At 35.3% G+C, this 25,163-nt stretch overlaps 1 protein-coding gene across 1 annotated transcript in view; it reads right to left on the bottom strand.

The window, feature by feature from the left end:
* Positions 1-2,392: 2,392 nt before the first annotated feature.
* LOC133173282 (DNA polymerase alpha subunit B-like) overlaps positions 2,393-25,163 on the bottom strand; it is an 86,382-nt gene continuing 63,611 nt past the window's right edge. The window contains exons 10-18 of the mRNA XM_061308272.1: positions 22,952-23,000; positions 22,547-22,671; positions 19,118-19,156; positions 16,607-16,680; positions 12,445-12,562; positions 9,881-9,987; positions 4,257-4,319; positions 3,964-4,090; positions 2,393-3,748 (exon numbers count right to left, since the gene is read on the bottom strand). Of these exons, the coding sequence (XP_061164256.1) occupies positions 3,599-3,748; positions 3,964-4,090; positions 4,257-4,319; positions 9,881-9,987; positions 12,445-12,562; positions 16,607-16,680; positions 19,118-19,156; positions 22,547-22,671; positions 22,952-23,000 (852 nt within the window). The 3' untranslated portion in view covers positions 2,393-3,598. The remainder of the gene's footprint in view (positions 3,749-3,963; positions 4,091-4,256; positions 4,320-9,880; positions 9,988-12,444; positions 12,563-16,606; positions 16,681-19,117; positions 19,157-22,546; positions 22,672-22,951; positions 23,001-25,163) is intronic.

Raw genomic sequence — 25,163 nt, forward strand, 5'->3', positions numbered from 1 at the left:
ATATTTTAGTTACTAATTGGCTTAGAATCATCAAACTTTTCAGTTGATGCATCTTGGGTCTTCGAAGTAAGTCGACTGAAAAGTAGGTCACCATGACCTACTTTTGAAAATTTATGGCTTTAATTAAATATTTTTCAGTAACTAATTGGCTTAGAATCATCAAACTTTGTCAGTTAATGCATCTTGGGACCTTGGAGTACGAGAACTTAAAAGTAGGTCATCTTGACCTACTTTTGAAATTTTATGGCTGTATTTAATATTTTCGGGTACTATTTGGATTAGGATCATCAAAATTTGTCAGTTGATATATCTTTGGTCCTCGCAGTAGGTCGACTGAAAAGTAGGTCACCGTGACCTACTTTTTAATTTATATGACTATAATTAAATATTTTGGGTACTAATTGGCTGAGAATCATCAAACTTTGTTAGTTGATGCATCTTGGGTCTTCGGAGTAGGTCGACTGAAAAGTAGGTCACTGTGACCTACTTTTGAAAATTTATGGCTCTAATTAAATATTTCGGGTACTAACTGGTTGATGCATCTTGGGTCCACAGATTTAGTCGACTGAAAAGGAGGTCACTGTGACCAACTTTTAAAATTTTATGGCTTTATTTAAATATATCAGGTACTTATTGGCTTAGAATCATCAAACTTTATCAGTTGATGCATCTTGGGTCCTCAAAGTATGTCATCTGAAAAGTAGGTCACTGTGACCTACTTTTTGAAATTTAATGGTTATAATTTTAAAAATATTTTAGGTATTAATTGGCTTAGAATCATCAAACTTAGTTGATGCATCTTTGGGTCCTCAGAGAATGACAAGTGATAAGTAGGTCACCATGACCAACTCTTAGCTACTAACTGGCCCAGAATCATCTTGAGTTCTCAGTGTTTCATCTAAAATGTAGGTCATGTTGACCTACCTTTGGAATTTCAAGGGTTTATCTAAATATACAGGATACTTAGAGGCTTCAAATAGAAGTGAAAGGTTGTACAGTTTATCAGAAGAGCGATTCAAGGGCCTCTTGTTAAAAGATGCCCCCAAATTTTCACGAATTCTTAATTATCTCCCCTTGAAAGAGGGTGTGGCACTTCCTCTGAACAAACTTAAATCCTCTTCATCCAAGGATGCTTTGTGACAAGTTTGGTTGAAATTGGCCCAGTGGTTCTTGAGAAGAAGTCGAAAATGTGAAAAGTTTACGAACTACAGATGACGGACACGCTTTTATCAGAAAAGCTCACTTGAGCCTTCGTCTCGGGTGAGCTAAAAAAAATTTCACTCATGTAGAAACGATCCCATATACCAGTGAAAGGCTTCAAATTTAGACTTGTACTAGGCACTCATGGCCACTGAGCAGTGCAAGATCTTTTTTTGTGTGCCAATGTCTGCTATGACACAGGGCCCAAGTTTTTAAGGTCTCATCTGAAAGACCCGCAAATTTCACTTCAAAGTGCCAAGTGCTTGACAAAGGTAGAGTTGCTACCTATTTTTTATCCACTTGAGTCAGTCGTGGCTGGGGCTTGAATCCACGACCATCTGGTAATGGAGCGAGCACTCTACCGAATGAGCTATCATGATGGTCCTGTTCTAGAGAAGATTTTAAAAGATATCTTCCTATATATTTCCATGTAAACTTTGATCCCCTTTTGTGGCCCCACCCTACCCCCAAGTCATGATTTGAAAATCTTGAACCTACACTATGTCAGGAAGCTTTCCTGTAACGTTCAACTCTTCTGGCCCAGGATATTTAAATACCACCTTATTTTTGCCTTATCTTAATTATTTCCTCTTAGACGGGGGCACTGCCCTTCATTTGAATATACTTGAATCCCCTTCACCCAAGGATACATGTACTTTGTGGCAAGTTTGATTAAAATTGGTCCAGTGGTTCTTGAGAATAAGTTGAAAAAGTGAAAAGATTAAGAAAGGACAACAAACAAAAAAAAAAGATGGTAATAGGTGACCAATGTGACCTCAGGTGGCTGAAAAATGTAGGCCAGATCCAATCCTGCAAGAGCACATCCCTAAATGCTTTGAACAACATATGCCTAATAGTTACTTGGGAACCTGCTCCTGTTCTGGGTTACCTGCTCCAAAAACTCTGACATATGATCACACATCTGGAAAATGTAGGTCAGATCCACCATTTGAAGCATGTCTGGTAGTGTATATTCCCAAATGCATCCTGCATGCAAGTTTGGTCATGATAGAACTTGTAATTACATGGAAATGACCCTGCTCTTAATAAAGTATACAGCCACAGATGAGTGTGCAAGGAAGAAAATCATGTCAACGGTTTTGAACAACGATTTCACTGATTTTCTATTCCTAATGTTTCTTGTGCATCTCCTATGCTGTAGTTTATACAAAAAAAGGCAAAACAAAATAAATTCTCTAGATCAGTTGATGATTTATTACTAAAACAATCTAAAATGGCTCTTAATTGGGATCAAAAACTGACAACCGTCATAGTTTATAATGCAAAACACAAATCACTAGTGCATACATAAGCAAACTATAATCCCCTCATGTCACTATAATTTACTGTAATTATTGTAAATTAGGACAAATTAAAAAGAATTAATGTATCTTCACCATATGATCATTACAGCCTCATCCTAACTCCATAACCCCTGAGCTTAATGCTTTTTACAGTCATGTCAACATTTTGACTGCTTGATGTCCAGGAGAAAAGAAGAAATTTAAAGATAGCACTCATTTTGATGGTTTTAGCCCAATCCCCAGGGACCATGACATTCATTATTTCTGTAACCCTTACCCATAGATACTATTTGCCAAAATGTATTGAAATTGGTTCAGTGATTGAAGAAAAGCTGAAAATGTTCAAAATTTATGACAGACAAAAACAGATAGCAATAGGTTTCCTGAGTGACTCAGGTGACTTAAAAATAGAGTGAAAACCCACTCATATGGAAAAATTGTGTTTTATGAAAAACTGGTAATTTTTGCCCCCTCTTTGGTGAATGTATGCTATTTCACAGATGAATTATATCAATCTTTATGAGATTGTTGCAACTTGTGCGTGTTTAAGATGACGTATACGTTGATGTTAAACGAAATATCAAAGAAAATTTTGCATAATTGAGATTTAATTTTTTCACTTTATTTATTGTACAGTAGGCATTTTGCTTGCCTTGTTTGCCCATCTTCTTTTAAATATACACACCGTAAGGAACCTTTCATTTAAGCTTCATCTTTTCTGGTTTAGTGGACCTTAAAGAGGTTTTTTGAGACCCTCACATATTTTTGCCTTTTCTTGATAATCTCTCCTTCCAAGAGAACATGCTCCTTCATTTGAATACTCTTGAATTCCCTTCACCAAAGGCATGTTTGGTTGAAATATGTTCTGGAGATGAAGTTGAACATGTGAAAACTCTACAGAGGAACAGAAAAAGAGACTGATGGACAGACAGATACCAAACAAAATGTGACCGGAAAAGCTCACTTGAGCTTTCAGCTAGGGTGAGCTTAACACTTAAAAATGATACATGATTAATGGACAAACTTGAAAAGCCCCCTTGAACTAACTCGGCATAGCTATACACAAATTGTACAAATTAACACAATGTTTCATTTTAAATCTTTAACACTTGAGCTGTGATGGAAGGGAGTATAGACTGCTGAGATATGATGACGCCAGCTTGGATATGTAGTCTGCTGAATGTCCCACCAGCTTGTCCTCGGGACAGGCGCCCTGGATTAATGCAGCAACACCCTTGTATCTCCTGAAAACAAGGATACAATACACAAGGAAGCTCTTCTTTTATATAGAAAATTTCTCTCAAAATAATGTTGGTTTAAATATCAATTGTTGACGGTACAACATAACAGCACATTTTGGGTTTGATGAGTTTCCCAGTAAAATCAAATTTTTGTTATTATGTATGCAATTATTTTGTTTTGTTTGTTTTTTTTTTTACAGCATGTTATAGAATTTTACCTTTATAAATTGCTTTAAATCTGACGGCAAAATCAGCACATGTGGAGTTGTGGGCATGTGGGCATAATGATCAAACACTTCATAGTCTACGTTGATGTCCTCTGGGGAAGGATACAGAGGATAAAAACTAAAATAAATTGATATTTATATTCAAATTGAATGACAGTCTGATCAAACATCAACCTTAAGTGGGTTCTGAAAGAAAAATATTACTTATTAAATGACTCTTCAACAATTGCAAGCCATGTAAATTTTCAGGCATATGATGACATTTCAATCATCTACAAACTTACCTTTGCTGTGTTAACAGGTGTTCTGCAAGTCTGGCCATTCTATCTGAAGCACCAGGGGGGTTACTAAATGGGGAAAAAAGTTAGACTTTGAAACAATACATAGTAAGATAGTTCTACAAGAGGTCACAACTTGAAACTTCATCACCTATTGTGGCCACGTCCTACCTCCATGGGTCATGATTTGAACAAACTTGAAGCTACGCTACCAGAGGATGCTTCCAAATCAATACGACTAATCATGCCGTTGCTGTTCTTGAGAAGAAAGAATGTTTCCACTTAAGCATATTGCAATGGCCCTTTTTTCGGACCCCTCTAACATCATCTAATTAACTTAAAACTTTATTTTACACCTAACCCATATTTTGTCATCTGTGTGGTAAATTACTTACGAAAATTTACATTGAAAATGGCACTTAAGTTTTATTAAAGGTAATTAAAAATGCCCACTAGTGGGTATTAATTCCAGAATATTGCCCTTGTCCGAGTTGGGTTTTAATTGTGTCTCATTGATATTCAGAGTAGACGGGCCTTTCAACAATCGATCAAAGACATGGAATAGCCAGTTATAATGGCATCTGGGAACTACTCAGCACTGGTAATTTTACAGTTGAGAACATTTTGAGGAATGATGCTACCACAGAGACGTAGACCATGTCTCTGAACACCCATAAACCACAGCACAGAGGCCACGTGAGAACTACCCACCAAACATGCCCCCGTTTTACATTAACAGTACCAACATTTAACTGGGTCTGCAATATCCAGTACGTAATATTTTAATCAGAGATAGTAAGCCTTTGGTGAAACATGGCAGGATTGAATTTTAGTCTGAAGAATATTTGGCATATTCTTTCCAACGTAAATATCGTAGCCTCTGTCTTCATTCAGGTGTTCAGCAGAATATGAGGATGCCTTCTTCAGTTGGTAAACCCCAAAAGTAAGAGAGCGCAAGAAATCCTCTGTCAACTCTGGAAAATCTGGCACTGCTTCTGCAGCATCTATTTTTGTCATTTTTAGAGAAAGTCTTCTTCCGCTTTCTTTTACAAAGAGTTCTTTCAAAGGATTAATAATTAATTTCGACTTTTCAAGCATGTGTTTGGCTATTTTTGTATCATTGGCCGAGTCCTTGGCTAGCGGGGGTCTGAATGCATTGATTAATGCTGCAACTATGCGAACATAGTCACCAATAAAAGGAATTTGAGTATTGGTGACTACGTTTGCCAAAAATTGCCATCGTTTCAATCGGCCATTTGCAGATTCTACTGTCCACCTGATTTTTGTCACCAAACATGATAAATTAGCTTCCTCCACAGAATGCTGTTTTGCCCCTTTCCCCCCAAAAATATGGAGATTCTGATTTCAACCCAACTGATTTGATTATTTCTAGTGAATCTCTAAATCCTCTGTCTAAAACTAAAATATCGTTACATTTTGCCCTATTTAAAATTCCCTTTCCCTCATCTGTTAAATGTTTATTAAGAATGGATGCGTCGTTATTTTTCCGGTCTGCCAAATATGGACCTAGGATCTCAACAATATATCCATCTGATGCCACTATCATCATCGGCTTTACCAAGGGACGACCTTTATACATACTGAAAGACCTCCTCTGAAATGTATATTTAGAACTCTTTTGAATATAAATATATGTTCCATCAATCAGTAAAATCGCAGTCTCATTTTTTCCAGAGGCTAGCAACTCTCTTGCAAATATAGTTGTGTGTTTTTCGATTACACATTTTCTTGAAATATGTTCAAAACCAAGATAATTTGGAACAAAGCATTTTATTAATGATTCCCTCGCTCGTTTAATGATTCTACAAATTAAAGTACTTGTTTTAACATTAAACAGGGTCTTTAACAAACTACTTGAAAGTCCTGTTCGAAGTTTTACAAGTAGTATACCAATTTCTGTTCTAACAGAGTATTTTCTAGTTCTCGGCTTTTCAACTTGCAAACAAAGAAAATTGAATTGACTGCAAGAAATACCCGTAAGATTTAAAAAATCATCGTCATCGAGATCAAGATTTCAAAGTCAATTCTAGAATTTTCATTTCTTAGTATCAGTTGCTGACAATGGGACAGGTGCTCTAAGAAATCAGCTGAAGATAAAGATGCTGTAGCCCGTTTGAGACGAAACAAATATTTTTGAAAATCTGTTTTCTTGATGGTCTTACTGTCAGCAAAATGGCAGATACAAGCACGTGCATTGTCATGTAAAATTACATTATACCTTATGAAAATATCTGTTTGTGCAATTTGAGGGATTCTCTTTAAGACTTTCCTTGGTATACCACAAAGAGAACAAAACCTATGTGACTTTGTGCCTAAATAAAATGTTGTTATACTGACATGGCCCTCATTTTTATTTGAACACTTTAACTGCCCCCTATGGTAGCCTCTGTAGCATCTGTCACAAATGCAGTCGTTCTCCAAGACTTTTCTGCCTAAAATACTAGAAAGATTTTCCCTGTGTTGTGCATTTTTTATTCCCTTCAAACCCGGCGCCTACCAAAAGGAGCTCTCCTTTAACAGCATGTACAATTGAATGATTTCGGCATGTTGAGTGATACAAACAAAATGCCAAGTATAAACCCTGAAAACTCTCTAACCTATCTATATTCCCTAAACTTACCTTAATCTAACAATACCAGAAAAAAAAATGGAAGATGAATTTGAAAACACAAATATCTATATTTTAAAGAAGCAAATGTCTAATACTGAATATAAAACATACAAATAATGAATATTTTAGCAATATATGGCAGCAGCAACAATAATTGGCAGAAGAAAATTTGATGTTGATCGACTGAAAATGCAACAATTTGATTTGATCGCTTTCGACGAAATGCTGTTTGGAGCTGAAACCACGTGATTTATTGATTTTTTTGTATTCACAAGTTACCTGAGTCTACAAATCATGTGGTAAATTGGAATATTAAACAGGTCACAATGAGGTCAATGACATGTAAATACCTGTGTACACTGAAGGAAACGACCAATTTGTGTTCAAAAAGTTTACCCCGAGCACAGGCTTGCCCAAAATTTTCCCTTGAATATGTTGAATTTCCTATACTTTTACACCTTCTGTCCCTTCGAGAAATTTGGGCAACAATGCGCTCACCATGTATTACGACTTTAAAAATCGGAATAACTTTGAATATCAATGGAGATCCATGAATTTCAGTGACCCCTCTTACGAAACACTGCTTCGTTCTTTATTTTTACCGACTTTTAATTCCAGTAATTTCGCAAAGTTGCGTTTTAGACATAGAAGAATCGCATTATTATTTTCAGGAGGCTATTTTCTATACTTTATTTTTGTGCAATTTACCAGGGGCCTGTACACTAAGTGTAAACAATCCTTTTAGATTTTTTCCCTATATATACCCATGTATAACTTTGATCACCCACTGTGATCACCAATCATGAACCCTACCACAGGTGTTCATGATCTGAACAAACTTGAATCTACACTGTGTAATAAAGCTTTCAAATGAGTTTCAACTCTTCTGGCCCAGTGGTTTTGCCTGTTAATGAGAGTTAATGTGTCAAGAGTAATGAGTTTTGTTAACAGATTGTTCTCCACACTCTTCATAGTTGTATTTTCACTGGTTCAAGAGAAGTGAAAATGTTCAAATGTTAATGGAAGACACCTGACAATGGATAAAAACAGAATAGCAATAGGTCACCTGAGTGACTCAGATGACCTAAAAAGATAAACAAATCTGTCATCCTGAAATTCGTTGATTAATTATATTCAAAACTTTGACTTTTGACAATTTAATGACCTTTTCACTGCTGCTGCTGATAAACTTAGAATTAATTTACATAAATTTACGCTGTCCTTGGTTTAGTCTCTTTCCTAGTCAGTTTAATTTAATTGCAGTAGGACAAATACTGTTGTAGGAGTAGTGTTTTGAATTAAGGAATAACTGTCTAATTTTTTGGTTTCATGATGTGATCAAGCAATTGGCTTCTTGATAATTTGCATAAACGCCCTGGCGTTTATGAATAAAATTATCATGCAAGCGAATTGCTTGATCATCATCATGAAACCAAACAAGATGTGTTTGTGAAACACTGATGCCCCCATATGGCAGCTTATGGCAAAGGTTAAAGTTTCTCAAATGCAAGTCAAAACCAGGCCAAAAGATAAAAAATGTTGGTACTCAAAGAAAGGTCTTGGCTCGAGGAATATACCTGTGAAATTTGAAAGCCCTAGCTGCAACTGTTCAAAAGTTATGGTGAAGGTTAAAGTTTTTTAAAAGTAAGTAAAACGTCAAGGTCAAGGTCAAAGTGGTTGGTATCCAAAGGAAGGTCTTGTCACAAGGATTACATATGTGAAGTATGAAAGCCCTAGCACCAACCATTCAAAAGTTATGATCATGGTTAAAGTTTTTCGAAAGTAGGTCAAACTCCTATGTCAAGGTCAAAGGGTCAAAGTGGTTGGTATGCAAATGAAGGTCTTGTCACAAGGATTACACAAGTGAAGTATGAAAACCCTAGCGCATCAACCATTCAAAAGTTATGGCCAAGGTTAAAGTTTTTTCAAAAGTAGGCCAAACTCCTAGGTCAAGGTCAAAAGGTCAAAGTCGTTGGTATCCAAAGGAAGGTCTTATCACAAGGATTACATATGTGAAATATGAAAGCCCTAGCTCCAACCATTCAAAAGTTATGGCCAAGGTTAAAGTTTTTCAAAAGTAGGCCAAACTCCTAGGTCAAGGTCAAAAGGTCAAAGTCGTTGGTATCCAAAGGAAGGTCTTATCACAAGGATTACATATGTGAAATATGAAAGCCCCAAGCACCAACTGTTCAAAAGTTATGGCCAAGGTTAAGGTTTTTCAAAAGTAGGTCAAACTCCAAGGTCAAGGTCAAAGTTGTTGGTATCCAAAGGAAGGCTTTGTCACAAAGAATATACAAGTGAAGTTTGAAACCCCAAGCACCAACTGTTCAGAAGTTATGGCCAAGGTTAAAGTCTCATAAAATTTTGCAAAAGTGGGTCAAACTCCAAGGTCGAGGTCAAAAGGTCAAATATGATGGTACTCAAAGAAAGGTCTTGTCACAAGGAATACACATGTGAAATATGAAAGTCATAGTTCCAACCAATCAAAAGTTATGGGCAAGGTTAAAGTTGACAACAGACAGACAGACAAACAGACAGACAGGACAAAAACAATATACCCCTGGGATCTTTCGATCCGGGGGCATAAAAATTATTACAGTCAGATAGATGGTGGACATCTTAATATCGCATAAGCTTTTCTGGTCTCTGACCAGTAGAGCTAACAGGCATTTAGTATGGTCATAGGAAATGTCATGGTCAGAAAATTATACCATATTCATAGCTCTTGTCAGGATGTATAACTGTATGATTTTTGGATAAAATATACTAGTATACAGTTTCTTTTATTCTGGGCTAAACAAAATTTGATGGACAGACAATTAGACAAAGGACAGACATGACAAAAGTCACTGCCATACACATTACGAGGCATAAAAAGTGATGGCTTGGTGCCTTGAGACAAATTATAACAACCCTTCAAGAGAGGGATCTGAATAAAAAACAACCTGCAATTGTGATGTTTGGTGAAGTCTACTTCACCAAACTGAAATGTACTTACAAAGATATTTCTTCTGCTCCAAGTTGAAACATGATGTCAGATGAAGTAATTCCAAATAACACATTATTAATGTCCACTACACAGGGGTCTGGCATAAAGTGCAGATTCTAAAGAATGAATGAAAACTTAATTTAGACACAACTTTTTATTCTAGTAAAGTCTGCCAAATAACTAGAAAACTGACCAATCAGCAAGGGCCCAGCTAAGGGATGTTTCCCTATGTCATCCCTATTGTGACCCCATCCTCCCCAGGGACATTGATCTGAATAATTTACAATCAACACTACATAAGGATGCTTCCACAATAGTTTTAGCTTTTCTGGTCCAGCGGTTCTTGAGAAGATTTTTAAAGATTTTTTCTATATATTTATTTTCTATATATGTAAAACTTTGATTCCCTATTGTGGCCCCTCCCTACCCCTGGGGGCATGATTTCTACACTACTTCAGGAAGTTTTCTCATAAGTTTCAGCTTTTCTGGCTCAATGGATTTTGAGAAGATTTTTTTAAAGATTTTTCCTATATATTTCAATGTAAAACTTTGATTCCCTACTGTGGCCTCTTCCTACCCATGATTTGAACAATTAAGAATCTACACTACTTCAGGATGTTTTCACATAAGTTTCAGCTTTTCTTGCCAAGTGGTACTTGAGAAGAACTTTTCACATACTTTTCACATAAGTTTCAGCTTTTCTTGCCAAGTGGTTCTTGAGAAGAAGATTTTTTAAGATCTTTCCAATATATTTCAATGTTAAAGCATGATTCCCTATTGTGGGCCCCCGCCCTACCGCTATGATTTGAATAATTTACAATCAACACAACCTCAGGAAGCTTTCATATAAGTTTCAGCTTTTCTGGCCCATTGATTCATGAGAAAAAGATTTTCTAATGACCCCACCCTATTTTTGCCTTTTCTTGATTATCTCCCCCTGGAATGGGACTTGGTCCTTCATTTAGAATCCTCTTTACCTAGATATGCTTTGTACCAACTTTGGTTGAAATTGGCCCAGTGGTTCTTGAGAAGAAGTTGAAAATGTGAAAAGTTTACAGACGGACAGACAGACAGACGAATGGACAACGGATGATCAGAAAAGCTCATTTGAGCTTTCAGCTCATGTGAGCTAAAAAGTCATATATCTTTTATGTGCAAAATTTAGGAGGCCCTATAAACATATACCATTTTCAAGAAAATGATTCAAATTAACTTTTTTATGCTGTTTTTATAAATTTATTTTTCATAAGTAAACTAGAAATTGATGACCAGTTAAATTTTAAGTATGTAGATTTGATTTATGAAATAATGAGATACAAACAGTATTCAAGCTCAAAGTCCATTAAAACAATACAAATCGGGAGCAGAGCAAACATGGACCTCCAAAAACATCAGAGGTGGGATCAGGTACCATGGAGGAGTGAGCATCCCCTGCGGACCTGTCACACCAGCTGTGTGCTCCTTGTCATGATGGGCAAATAACGGAAAAATCTGTCGACAATTCAGTGTGTAAATAATGGCCTAACAATTAATATGAAAAACGTCAGTCAGCATATGACTTAATGATAGATTGTATTTGCTGATAAGGTCATTGTTTCGACCATAAAACTTATGAAATGATGACTTTAAACAAGACTGTTGATATTCTTGTTTCATCAACTTGTTTGTCAATAATTTTCATGTAAGTTATGGGTATAACTGTATTTTTCAGCTACTTTCCAAGCACATTTGAGTAATATTGCACAAGCACATGTAACTATAAATAGAACAGGTCCAGATTTTTAAAAAGTTTGTTTTCTCACTTTGGATGCACCCAATATTTAGAAAATAAAATTATTTATGAAAAGTTTAGACCCCCTTGTGGAATATTTTGATTTTGTCTGGTTTTCTCTGAGACAAGCTCTTTAAAATCTGAGATTTGCAATCAAAGTTCTTAAAGTTTTGCATACAAACTGCTATACAAAGCAGTTGTGACCAAACAGTTATAAATTTCTTGAATGAAATCATTTAGCAGGCCAACTATGGTTAACAAGATGGCACATAATTTGGCACAATGTGAACTAATCAAACTTATGCCTAGACGCACACAAGGTGGTGTACATATACCCAAACAATGGACACAGCAACTGTGGACAGGACCCCCCCCTTTTTCCACTCCCCTATACACAATCCCAGGGCTTGCCCCCCCCCCCCCCCAAGCAAATTATATTTATTATGTTACTCAATTAATCATGCACACTACAGGTAAAATATGAGAAGACCCCTAAAAAACTTCCATACAAAAAATACCCAACAATACATAAAAGTGGAGTCCTGGGAACCAGGTTTTTGCTGAAAAATGACAATTTTTGAAATCTTTTTGCACATGTTCAGGACACCACCAATCACATTCCAAAATATGAATGGGCCACTGCTTAAAATGTAAGAGGAGTTTGAGAAAGAAGAAAGTGTGACAGAAGGACAGATGAACAGAACAGGATACCAATACACCTGGACTCTCTGTAGAAAATATAATTCAGCATTTTTAATGTTAAAAATAAATTAATGTATGTGAGAGGACTACAAACAATTACCGGAAATTCTTTTAATGTCTCTGAGCGAGAATTGTGATGGAAGAAGGGGGGCTGGGGATACACATAGTCATGGTGGACATCACGATAGGAGGGCAGGACAATCACCTGGCATCCAGCACTAAGGAAAATATAAAACATTATATACATGTACAAATACAATGTTTCTTTGCTTAGGCAAATAATTATAAATTACACTTATTAAACTACATAAGAGAAGATGAAGGGTATTTAATACTGCAGGGATGTGCAATTAAAAAATTCACACTAGCCCATGGGCTAGTGGCAACAATAAAATCACTAGCCCAAATAGATAGGTAGAAAAAGTAACATCTCTTATTGAAAAAAAGAACAGTTTATTTTTGAAAAAGTCAGGGTCTTAAGGTCATCCTTCAACACATCTTTCAGTTGATTGAGTGATTGTAAATAATTTAATGAGATTTCTGCATGCATTTACCATAAACAGAGGAATGGAGGAAATTCGGATTACGAAAAAGAAAAACAACGATCATTTGTGGAAGTAAATAAGTCAGGTAGTATTGCAAAATGGATAAGATAATAGAGATTTACAAACAATAGGAGCATGCTGCCTGAAATTTTTCATTGGTTGGGAATTTAATAGAAAACGTGAGTGACAAGAGGCCCAAGGGCCTTGAATCGCTCTTCTGATAAACTGTACAACCTATCACTTCTATTTGATGATTCTAATCCAAATAGTACCCAAAAAAATTAAATACAGCCATAAAATTTCAAAAGTAGGTCAGGGTGACCTACTTTTCAGTTGTACCCCAAAGGACCCAAGATGCATCAACTGACAAAGTTTGATGATTCTAAGCCAATTAGTTCCTGAAATATTTAATTAAAGCCATAAATTTTCAAAAGAAGGTCATGGTGACCTACTTTTCAGTCGACTTACTCCGAAGACCCAAGATGCATCAACTGACAAATTTTGATGATTCTAAGCCAATTAGTACCTGAAATATTTAATTATAGTCATATAAATTGAAAAGTAGGTCATGGTGACCTACTTTTCAGTCAACCTACTGTGAGGACCCAAGATGCATCAACTGACAAATTTTGATGATTCTTAGCCAACTAGTACCCGAAAATATTAAGTACAGCCATAAAATTATCAAAAGTAGGTCAGGGTGACCTACTTTTCAGTCGACTTACTCTGAAGACCCAAGATGCATCAACTGACAAAGTTTGATGATTCGAAGCCAATTAGTACCCAAAATATTTAATTATAGTCATATAAATTGAAAAGTAGGTCACGGTGACCTACTTTTCAGTCGACCTACTGCGATGACCCAAGATGCATCAACTTACAAAATTTTATGATCATAGGCCTTAAAATGTCCAAATTATGCCTCTAAAACGCTTTGAAATCGAATGCCTGCAAAGTTCAAAAAGTAGGTCACTGTGACCTACTTTTTAATACATATGTTTTATGGCCCCAAGATGCATCATCTTGCAAGATTTCATGATTCTTAACCTCTCAGTAATCAAATTATTGACCTTAATTGTTTTGTAAAAGATTAGCCATAAAATTCAAAAAGTAGGTCAAGGTGAACTACTTTTTAGTTGACGTACTTTGATGACCCAAGATACATCAACTGACAAAGTTTGATGATCATAGGCCTTAAATTGTTCAAAATATGCCTCTAAATCATTTTGATAAAGAATGGGCGCAAAATTTAAAAAGTAGGTCACCGTGACCTACTTTTGAGTCAACATGATATGAGGTCCTCAGATGCATCAACTGACAAGATTTGATGATCCTAGTCCTTATAGTAAGCAAAATGTCAACCTTTTAATAAAATGTATTTTTTGGTCAACTTTGAAGTGACCTTGAGACCATGACCTTTTCCCCAGGGTGATGCCTTGAACAATTATTAATCTAAAACATATCCTCATCCTTTTTTGTAAGTTTGGTGATAATCTGCCCAGTGGTTCTTAAGAAGAAGATTTTTTAGCAACCAGTACTTTTGTTTCTCTTTTCCTTATTATCTCCCCTTGTTTAAGGGTCACAACCCTAGTTTTAGTATATAAAAGTATATAAAGGAGCCCTTGGGCCAAGGATATCCTGTAACAAATTTGACAATAATTGGCCAAGGGGTTCTTGAGTTATGGCCCATATTCTAAAAAGTTTACGCACACAGCACAAATGGCCATAGCATTAGCTCTTTGAGCCTTTGGCTCAGAAGAGCTAAAAATACCGGTTGAGCTTTTCATGTATTACATGGGTAGTTTCAATTTTTACCAGCCCAAATGGCTACCTCCATGCAAAAAAAAAACAAGAGGCCCATGGGCCACAACGCTCACCTGAGTAATTTTAGCCTTGTTGTTTTTCAACTGATTCCTCCCCCCCCCCCCCTTGTAGTACTAATTGTGGCCCCGCCCTACCCCCAGGGGCCATGATTTGAACATTTAGAATCTACATTACCCAAGAATGCTTCCAAATAAGTTTCAGCTTTTCTAGCCCAGTGGTTCTTGAGAAGATTTTTACTACTTGTACATATTTCAATGTAAAACTTGGATTCCCTATTGTGGCCCCGCCCTACCCCCAGGGTCATGATCTGAACACTTTAGAATCTACACTTCCCCAGGATGCTTCCACATAAGTTTCAGCTTTTCTAGCCCAGTGGTTCTTGAGAAGAAGATTTTTAAAGATTTTTTCTACATATTTCAATGTAAAACTTGGATTCCCTATTGTGGCCCTGCCCTACCCCAGGGGGTCATGATTTGAACAATTTAGAATCTACACTACCCCAGGATGCTTCCACATAAGTTTCAGCTTTTCTAGCCCAGTGGTTCTTGAGAAGAAGATTTTTAAAGATTTTTTCTACATATTTCAATGTAAAACTTGGATTCCCTATTGTGGCCCCGCCCTACCCCCAGGGTCATGATTTGAACAATTTAGAATCTACACTTCCCCAGGATGCTTCCACATAAGTTTCAGCTTTTCTAGCCCAGTGGTTCTTGAGAAGAGGATTTTTAAAGATTTTTTCTACATATTTCAACGTAAAACTTGGATTCCCTATTGTGGCCCTGCCCTACCCCCGGGGGTCATGATTTGAAAAATTTAGAATCTACACTACCCCAGGATGCTTCCACATAAGTTTCAGCTTTTCTGGCCCAGTGGTTCTTGAGAAGAAGATTTTTAAAGATTTTTTCTACATATTTCAATGTAAAACTTGGATTCCCTATTGTGGCCCTGCCCTACCCCCGGGGGTCATGATTTGAACAATTTAGAATCTACACTACCCCAGGATGTTTCTACGTAAGTTTCAGCTTTTCTGGCCCAGTGGTTCTTGAGAAGAAGATTTTTTCTACATATTTCAATGTAAAACTTGGATTCCCTATTGTGGCCCCGCCCTACCCCCGGGGGTCATGATTTGAACAATTTAGAATCTACACTTCCCCAGGATGCTTCCACATAAGTTTCAGCTTTTCTAGCCCAGTGGTTCTTGAGAAGAAGATTTTTAAAGATTTTTTCTACATATTTCAATGTAAAACTTGGATTCCCTATTGTGGCCCTGCCCTACCCCCGGGGGTCATGATTTGAACAATTTAGAATCTACACTACCCCAGAATGTTTCTACATAAGTTTCAGCTTTTCTGGCCCAGTGGTTCATTAGAAGAAGATTTTTAAAGATTTTTTCTACATATTTCAATGTAAAACTTGGATTCCCTATTGTGGCCCCGCCCTACCCCCGGGGGTCATGATTTGAACAATTTAGAATCTACACTTCCCCAGGATGCTTCCACATAAGTTTCAGCCTTTCTGGCCCAGTGGTTCTTGAGAAGAAGATTTTTTAATTACCCCACCCAATTTTTGTCTTTTCTTGATTATCTCCCCTTTGAAGGGGGCTTGGTCCTTCATTTTAACAATTTAAACTCCCCTTTACCCAAGAATGCTTTGTACCAAGTTTGGTTAAAATTGGCCCAGTGGTTCTTGAGAAGAAGTTGAAAATGTGAAAAGTTTACAGACGGACGGACGGACAGACGGACGGACGACGGACAATGGGTGATCAGAATAGCTCAGGTGAGCTAAAAACACTAGCCAGACCCCCAAAATATGGTAGCCCCGGGTGTCAGACGATGCTAATTGCACACCCCTGTACTGAGATGTTTTCTCTTTCAAAAACCTCCAGAAATGTACCTTGATGCCTCACTGCTAATTTCGGCCAGTTTTGCCTTAAAGATCTCCTCAAAAGAATTGGTGCATGTCCCACTCTGAAGCAAACAGATTTCTATGTTAAAAATGATATTAGTTCTTAAAATTAAAGAGCAGTTTAATGTTTACTAAAAATTTATGTAGGAGCCTTGGCATACATAATCACAGAATTTCTTAAACTTGCTATAAAAATTTTTTTGTCACCTTAAACTAATATCAGGCAAAAATTAATTGCTGCATCATGTTAACCATGATATCTTGCTATAAAGTTTTGAAATTAACTTTTTTTCAACATGTTGCGAGACCTATTTCTAACTTTTGCAGCAATTTAGAAAAGTGACAAAAGTCAGAGAATATATCTCTTATTCGGATGGGAAAAAAATCTTTGGAAAAACAAATATTTCATACATTACCATGGAAACAAAGTTTTGACAAGCATTAAATCTATTCACTGATCTTGATAATGCATACATTCAAACAAGATGTGTTTGTGAAACACTGATGCCCCTCAAATGGCAGCTTATGGCGAAGGTTAAAATTTCTCAAATGCAAGTCAAAATCCAGGCCAAAAGATAAGAAATGTTAAATTTAAAAGCCCTAGCTGCAACTGTTCAAAAGTTATGGTGAAGGTTAAAGTTTTTTTAAAAGTAAAGTAAAACATCAAGGTCAAGGTCAAAGTTGTTGGTATCCAAAGGAAGGTCTTGTCACAAGGATTACATATGTAAGAAATGAAAGCCCTAGCACCAACCATTCAAAAGTTATGGCCAAGGTTAAAGTATTTCAAAAGTAGGTCAAACTCCTATGTCAAGGTCAAAGGGTCAAAGATGTTGGTAACCAAAGGAAGGTCTTGTCACAAGGATTACATATGTGAAGTATGAAAGCTCTAGCACCAACCATTCAAAAAATTATGGCCAAGGTTAAAGTTTTTCGAAAGTACGTCAAACTCCTATGTCAAGGTCAAAGGGTCAAAGTGGTTGGTATACGAAGGAAGGTGATGTCACAAGGATTATATATGCGAAGTATGAAAGCCCTAGCTCTAACCATTCAAAAGTTATGGCCAAGGTTAAAGTTTTTCAAAGGTAGGTCAAACTCCTAGGTCAAGGTCAAAGGGTCAAAGAGGTTGATATCCAGAGGAAGATCTTGTCACAAGGAATACACATGTGAAGTTTTAAACCCCAAGCACCAACTGTTCAAAAGTTATGGCCAAGCTTAAAGTTTTTCAAAAGTAGGTCGAACTCCAAGGTCAAGGTCAAAAGGTCAAAGTTGTTGGTATCTAGAAGAAGGCTTTTTCACAAAGAATACACATGTGAAGTTTTAAACCCCAAACACTAACTGTTCAGAAGTTATGGCCAAGGTTAAAGTCTCATAAAATTTTGCAAAAGTGGGTCAAACTCCAAGGTCATGGTCAAAAGGTCAAATATGATGGTACCCAAAGAAAGGTCTTGTCACAAGAAATACACATGTGAAATATGAAAGTCATAGGTCCAACCAATCAAAAGTTATGGGCAAGGTTAAAGTTGACAACAAACAGACAGACAGGACAAAAACAATATATCCCTGGAATCTTTTGATCCGGGGGCATAAAAATACAAGAGGCCTAAGGGCCTAGAATAGCTCCTCTGATAAATTGTACAATCCTATTACTTCTATCCTAAGCCTCTTAGTATCCTACATATTTAAATAAAGCCTTGAAATTCCAAAGGTCACCATGACTATTTTTTTCTTTCAAATACTCCAAGGACCCAACATGCATCAACTGACTGATTCTATGCCTTTATTATCTGAAATATCTAGATATAGCTGTGAAATTCCAAAATCAGTACTATGACTTACTTTTTGGTTAACATACTTAGAGAATAAAGATGTATCAACTGACAAAGTTTGATGATTCTAAGCCTCTTATTATTTGAAATATTTAGATATAGCCTTGAAATTCTGAAAGTAGGTCATCATGACCTACTTCTAAGTTAACATACTCTGAATACCCAAGATGCATCAAATGACAAAATTTGATGATTCTTAGCCAATTAGCATCCAAACTATTTAAATATAGCCAAGAAATTCAAATTGCAGTACTAATCAGATATAAGCTACAAATTGTGTATTTGTAAGAAGTTTTACCATGTTACAGTTTGATAACGATTCAAACAAAGCTGAAAATCTTAGCTTTTGAATTTTTGTTTGTTACCATAGCACCCATGACACTTAGCAACCAAATTTAGATTGATATCTGTTTCTGGTATTACGCTATAATAATGAGCAAAGTTTCATCAAAATTAGTGACCATGCATGTCAAAAAAAAAATGAAATAGTTAGAGAACTGCTCCAACTATTGATGTAAAGAGCCTATCAGTAAAGGAATTTTTCATGATATATTTACACATATACATGTTCTATGAAATCATAAGGCCTCGGAATCAAAGTAAAATTTAACTTTGCATATTATTTTTATGTCAAAATTCATATCAAATAAATTTGTATTGATAAAATATTTACCTCTATCAGATCATTTTTAACATCAACAAAAGGACCCATCTGAAAAAAAGACATTAGTAAGTTAAATAAACAATTAAACATCCAATAGCTAATAACAAACACATATCAAGTTAATTAAAAATGCAATTGACAATCATTTATCAGCCTAAACACTTAACAAGATATGGAATCAAAATTTTGATAATTCATAGTGCATGAACTATTATTTAAATTCTGCTTTATTAGAGAAAAATCATAGTTTGATAACAAGATTTGAAATCAAATAATTTTGATAATTAATAGTATATGTATTATTATTCAAATTCTCTTTCATTTGAGAAAAATGAAAGTTTTGTATCTCCAACTCAGAACTTTTACCATTATAAGTAGACATTGTTGAGATGGTAATCATATTAAAGGGCCCCACTTTAAGCAATTAAAAGACATCATAATTGGCTTGTCCCTCGTGACGTAGAATTTTTTCTGTGATAATTTTAACTGAAAACTAACCTGTCAGCAAGGGCTGAAATATACGGTAGCCCAACGCCCGGGGCTAGTCATTTTAAGACTCTGTCTAGCTAATCTAAATGTAACGATAGTCCGTCGGACTAGCAGAACAGAGAAAAAAATTCTTGATCGTCAGTTTACCGTAGCTTTTCTATGTAGATTGGTTCCTTTCGACTGAGCTAATTTAATGTGTTCCTGTCACCAAAGCGTTTGACACTTTGTTATTCTTGTATTCTTGTATTTACATAAGGCAGTAAACAACATCAAATCTAACTTATAATAACTCAATTAAATGTATATTTAAACAAGAATGAAGCATGTGTTTTATAAAATGCCAGGCTTCAGTCAATACAAATATCACCCAGGCTTGAACAAATATCAGTTGCAGACAAAGGTGTTAATTTTAAAGTGACAGATAAAGATAAGCCTCTAATTTTTCTGCAGCAAGCAAGATAATTAATCCATCCAAGGGGATTAATTGTACTGCTCTCTCATCCTTTTCTTTTAAGTTTACAATAAGAACTTTTGCAGCAATGATAGAATGAGATTATCTGACTACTTGTTAAAATTAATATTATTCTTGGGCAGGGACTATGAAATTCATAATTTTTGTTCCTCTTCACCCATAGATGCTTTATGCCAAGATTGGTTAAAATTGGTTTAGCAGTTGCAGAGAAGTTGAAATGTTCAAAGGTTAACGCATGATGACAGACAAAAACTGATAGCAATAAGTCACCTGAGTGACTCAGGTAACCTGGAAAATGCAGAAAAACTGTAAAACTCAGTTATAAGGAAGTCAGGGAGATCTCAAATTCTGCTTTTTTTATAGCCAAGATTCTTTATATTCATAAAAGAAACACTGTGAAAAGTCTTCTGCAGGATTCATAAAAAGTTCCTTACAAATGTGATATCCTTGTAAAAAAGTGCTTTATAGCCAAATTTTTCTGTATGTATAATATTGTCACAATTAACAAGTTGTCTTTTGTATCCTAGAATACCAATAAATCGTCCCCTTACGACATTCAATGTCATAATAACGGCGAGCGCGTGCAAATTGATACATAAACTTCAGCGCGAGCTATAGAACGGAAATCCTGATTAAATGTTAAAATTCATTTTTTCAAATCACTCTTGACAAGATTTTTAGAGCTCTTCTACAAAATCAAACTTATACACTTAAAAATGTCACTCATACCCTATATTCGTCCTTCAGATATAAAAACGGACACAAGCGATTGGTCCATTTGTTTTTCGTGCTTTGTGATAAAAAAAGGTGGAAAATCATTAAATTAAAAATTGTAAATAAAGTTCTTCTGTGCAAAAGGTTTTTTTTTTTTTAAAAATATTCTTATCAATTTAAGAACATTCAATTGCTTTAGCTATTATCGACTCCGTTTTCTTTTTAAGAAACAAGAATGTGCTTTCAGATTTACATTGTCAACGATGTCATTACAATACATGCTCATCAAATTACCTGATATGCGAATTATACAATGTTACATGTATATTTCAGATTTTCCCAAATTCATTGGCCTTACTGGCAAAAACCGATAGAAAATCAATATATTCGAACAGTGCAAGTCTGACCGACACAATCTGGAAAAATCAGAAAACTTTAATTTGATGGTTGGGGTTACGATGTAGACTTGAAATTGATCACCTAATTATAATATGTAAAATGTTCACGTTACAGGAAAAAAAAACTTTTTAACTACTGTGTAGTAGATGAGAAATTAATTAAAGAGTGGCAGTAAAGAGATCTTGTTTTACTAGATTATCAATATGTCATGAATTTCATACCCCAGTAGACAATCGCTGGATTAGTTATGCTTCAATGCACATGGCACCTGTGAAACTGGTAAAAATTGTGACAAAAATACACCTTCTTTGGTCGACTAAATAAAACTACTGTTTGATAAAATAAATTTTTGGTATATAAAAATGAAATTTTCTCTTCTTAATTACTCGAGGGGGGGGGGGGGGGGGGGAGGTATTAATCAGGACTGGTGACTGAGCAAGTGAGCTAGGTCAAAAAGTAAATCTATTTAAACAATGTGATCATCATTGCTTTGGTATGTTGATAGATTGATTTTTTTAAGGGTGGGGTGGGGGGGGGGGGGGGGTTATGATAAATTCTTACGTACGATAAATATTGATTTTATTTATTTGTCATTTTAATAACATATTCCTGGAGAAAAAAAATCTCGATTATATACAACTTATAAAAAACAAAAACAAACAAACCCCCCCCCCCCCCCCCCACACACACACACACACAAAAACACACACATACACAAAAATGAAAGAAAGAAAAAAGAAAAACACCAGCATGATATAAAATGTTTTAATTTGTAAGACCAACAGAAATTCTATTGTTGAAAGCATTCACAGTTATTAGTCAAAGTTACTGATAAAATCTTTGATTTTTGGAGACTCTATCATTTGCAGTGATGACTTAGATTTTTTTTCTGAAATAATTTGTAATACCGCATAGTACGGCAACCAAACACGGGTAACGTCAATTTCTAGGTGGAAAGTATATAAGATCCTTTTGATTTGGGAGCATTAAATTTTTGTTTTCAAATTCTTAAATTAAAAGCCCATGCACGTAATTCAATACATTGACAGGTATAAAATAATAAAATGAAGGTAAATTTGATCTGGAAGTGATTTTTGGGAACGTAACTGCCGTGAACACTTTCAATAAAAAATGGACCTAAGGAAAAACAGATAGTTTAAGGATTTTTATTTTTCTTTAATTTTACTACGAGTTTAAACTGCATATTCTAAAAAATAATTGCCAACACATTTGCATCATTGTGTTTACCAGTCATAACAATTAAAAGTGACGTCATCGATACATAGTTCGAAACATGCGGGCTGCCTCAAGTTTGAGGACGATTTTAGGGTATGGACGAATTTAGGGTATATGACGATACTTACCAATATGACAACATCTGGTGTATCTCTCCACATCAATTTTACTAGATCTGCCAGTGGCTCAAATGCCAAGTTGTCCGAAGTGGAGAAAGGTCCAGCAGCAATTAACACAGTCATTTCTGAGCAATCTAAAGCATATTATCCAGTTGTTAGTTTTCTTCTAATAAAATTTTGACAGAAAATTTTAAAAAAGGCTAGAAAATTTGAAGCCAGGCAATGATTGTTCTAGAGCAACACACCCAAACAATACTACAGGCTCCGGGGCCATAAAACTTAGATGAGCTAACTTTTGATCTCAGTCTCACTTTTCCACTATATATTCCTTTTGTAAAAGTGAGACTTAGATCAAAAGTGAGCTCGTCTAAGTTTTATGGCCCTGGAGCCAGGAACCTCCATTTTATACTTTACCTATTTGATCCTTCTCATCTGAGCAAGCTGGTAAGGGCTGCACAACACCCTACATATGATAAAAGTAAAATGCTGTAAATTAGATCACCCTACATAGGATAAAATATAAAATGCTGTAAATTAGATGGGTTAGTATGGCATAAATACCACATGACATTTCAAAATTTGAAAGTACAATATGTAAAAAATATAACTGGGTGGAAATAAAACAAAACATCTGTGAGCCATTGTTCACTAGTACAGTCCCTGAAACGTTCTACTTTCCCACTTGAACGGTGAGCGAACGCTGAACGAACGGTGAACGAACCCTGAACGAACGCAGAGCGAACGGTGAGTGAACGAAGTGTGAACGCTGAACGCAACTTGGTGAACGATGTGTGAACGCTGAACGGTGAGCGAACGCAGAACGCGAACGGAGCGCAAACGCGAGCGCAAAGTGAACGGTGAACGAACGGTGAACGCAAGATGAACGATTTATTCGGAATGCCTCTGATCTTTTCCTTGCATTGTAACTATTCTATTGTATTCGAATGCCTGGTGCTAAAAAAATAAATAAAAAATAAATAAATAAACAAATCAATGAAAATTGTCCTAAGAAAGATGATAAATGCACATTAAGTAAAATTATTAATTTAAGTTTCTTACAATATTTTCTGCACATATGTATGATGTTTAAATTCAACTTTTTGATAATACGATTTTTATCGCTGTAAAACATTGTAATTGTTACCGAACGCTGTAGTATAACAGATGAAATTAATCTAGTTGTAAAACAAATATGTTTATTCTTATTTGATATATAAAACCATTACAAATAATGTGGATTTTAGAAGAGAAAACTACGGACTTACAGAATGAATTACAACGGTTGTAACAACCATACAAGGCGATTCCGTGTAAAATAATGAGAAAAAAATATTTTACAAAGGTATGTGGACGTATTGCATAAATACACTCGTAGTTTAAAATTTTAATGCAATAATATATTTATGTGTCAGTTTTATTTTTTATGATGATTTATTGAGCAGACTTCTACATCTATCTGTAGACATTTCCCGGCCGTGATTATACTCGGAGAAGATGATACAAAGAGGCAGTCATATTATTTGTTATATATTAAATTTTCACAACTTGATATTTAAGTAATATGCTGTCATTGTTTTTATTAAATAGACAAATGAGAGAGAGAGAGAGAGATTCGGTTTTAGCCCCCCCCTTCCTCAAATGTTTGTACCTATATCAAACAAAAATTCTAAATTTTTTCTAAATATATCAGGCAGTGAAAGTAACCATTTTTTATCAACAAATCCATTTGTTTTACAGTCATAATCGGTTTATATTTTCCTGCTTCAAGTTCACACGAAGTCCACGTGCTTGACCTGTCAATCAAAATCATTCGACACTGTGCAGGTGTGAAAATCTCGTCACACCGAAGGCAAAGTGTTAGTATTTCCAAGAAGTTTTACTGAACATTTTTCTTATTATTTCTAGATCTGATTCCAACATTTCTAAAAAATAGATAAATAAATGAATAAAATACATTAGGAATAAATACTTGGAATAATTAAGCCTCTTGAATTTGAAACATACTCCCTGCCAATTTAAAATATCACCGCCGGCACATGTATATTTTGAACTACTATTGTTTAATGACTCTGTTTAGATGCCTGTTTGTTTTGAGACTGAATTTTTTGTGCTACAAAACGCATTAACTTCTTTTTAAATGTTAATTAAAATATACTGGAAATACTAACTAAGTAATCGATTTAGGGGAAAGGAGGGGGGGGGGGGGGGGGGGGCTCTTAATAATATTGAATGACAAACATATAAAGTTACGGTGAAAAATATCATTACTGGAGAATCACCTTGGTTATATAAATGATAATCATGTTATAAAGGCATTTCTCTCTCACTAATTAAAGACTTTATATATGTAAAGTAGAAAAAAATTCTTTAATGTATAACATTTTAAACAAATATTTTTTTTTTAACCACACTATCAATTTAATTCGCTCTAAAGATATTTAATTAATTGGATATTCGCAGTACTGTTTATCATTCTCAGAACAAGTTCTAACATGTATTTCTGTATTATTTGAAAAAAAAATGTGATAGAAATAAATATTTTCGTATTTTTGCTACAGTTGGTAAATTAATTGACTTCCATTATTATCTATCCATTAACGATTTGTCGTCTTTAACATAACAACAA

The sequence above is a fragment of the Saccostrea echinata genome, unplaced genomic scaffold, assembly GCF_033153115.1.
Source record: "Saccostrea echinata isolate AGI-Se365-2 ecotype Australia unplaced genomic scaffold, CSIRO_AGI_Sech_v1 ptg000002l, whole genome shotgun sequence".
Taxonomy (NCBI): Eukaryota; Metazoa; Mollusca; class Bivalvia; order Ostreida; family Ostreidae; genus Saccostrea; species Saccostrea echinata.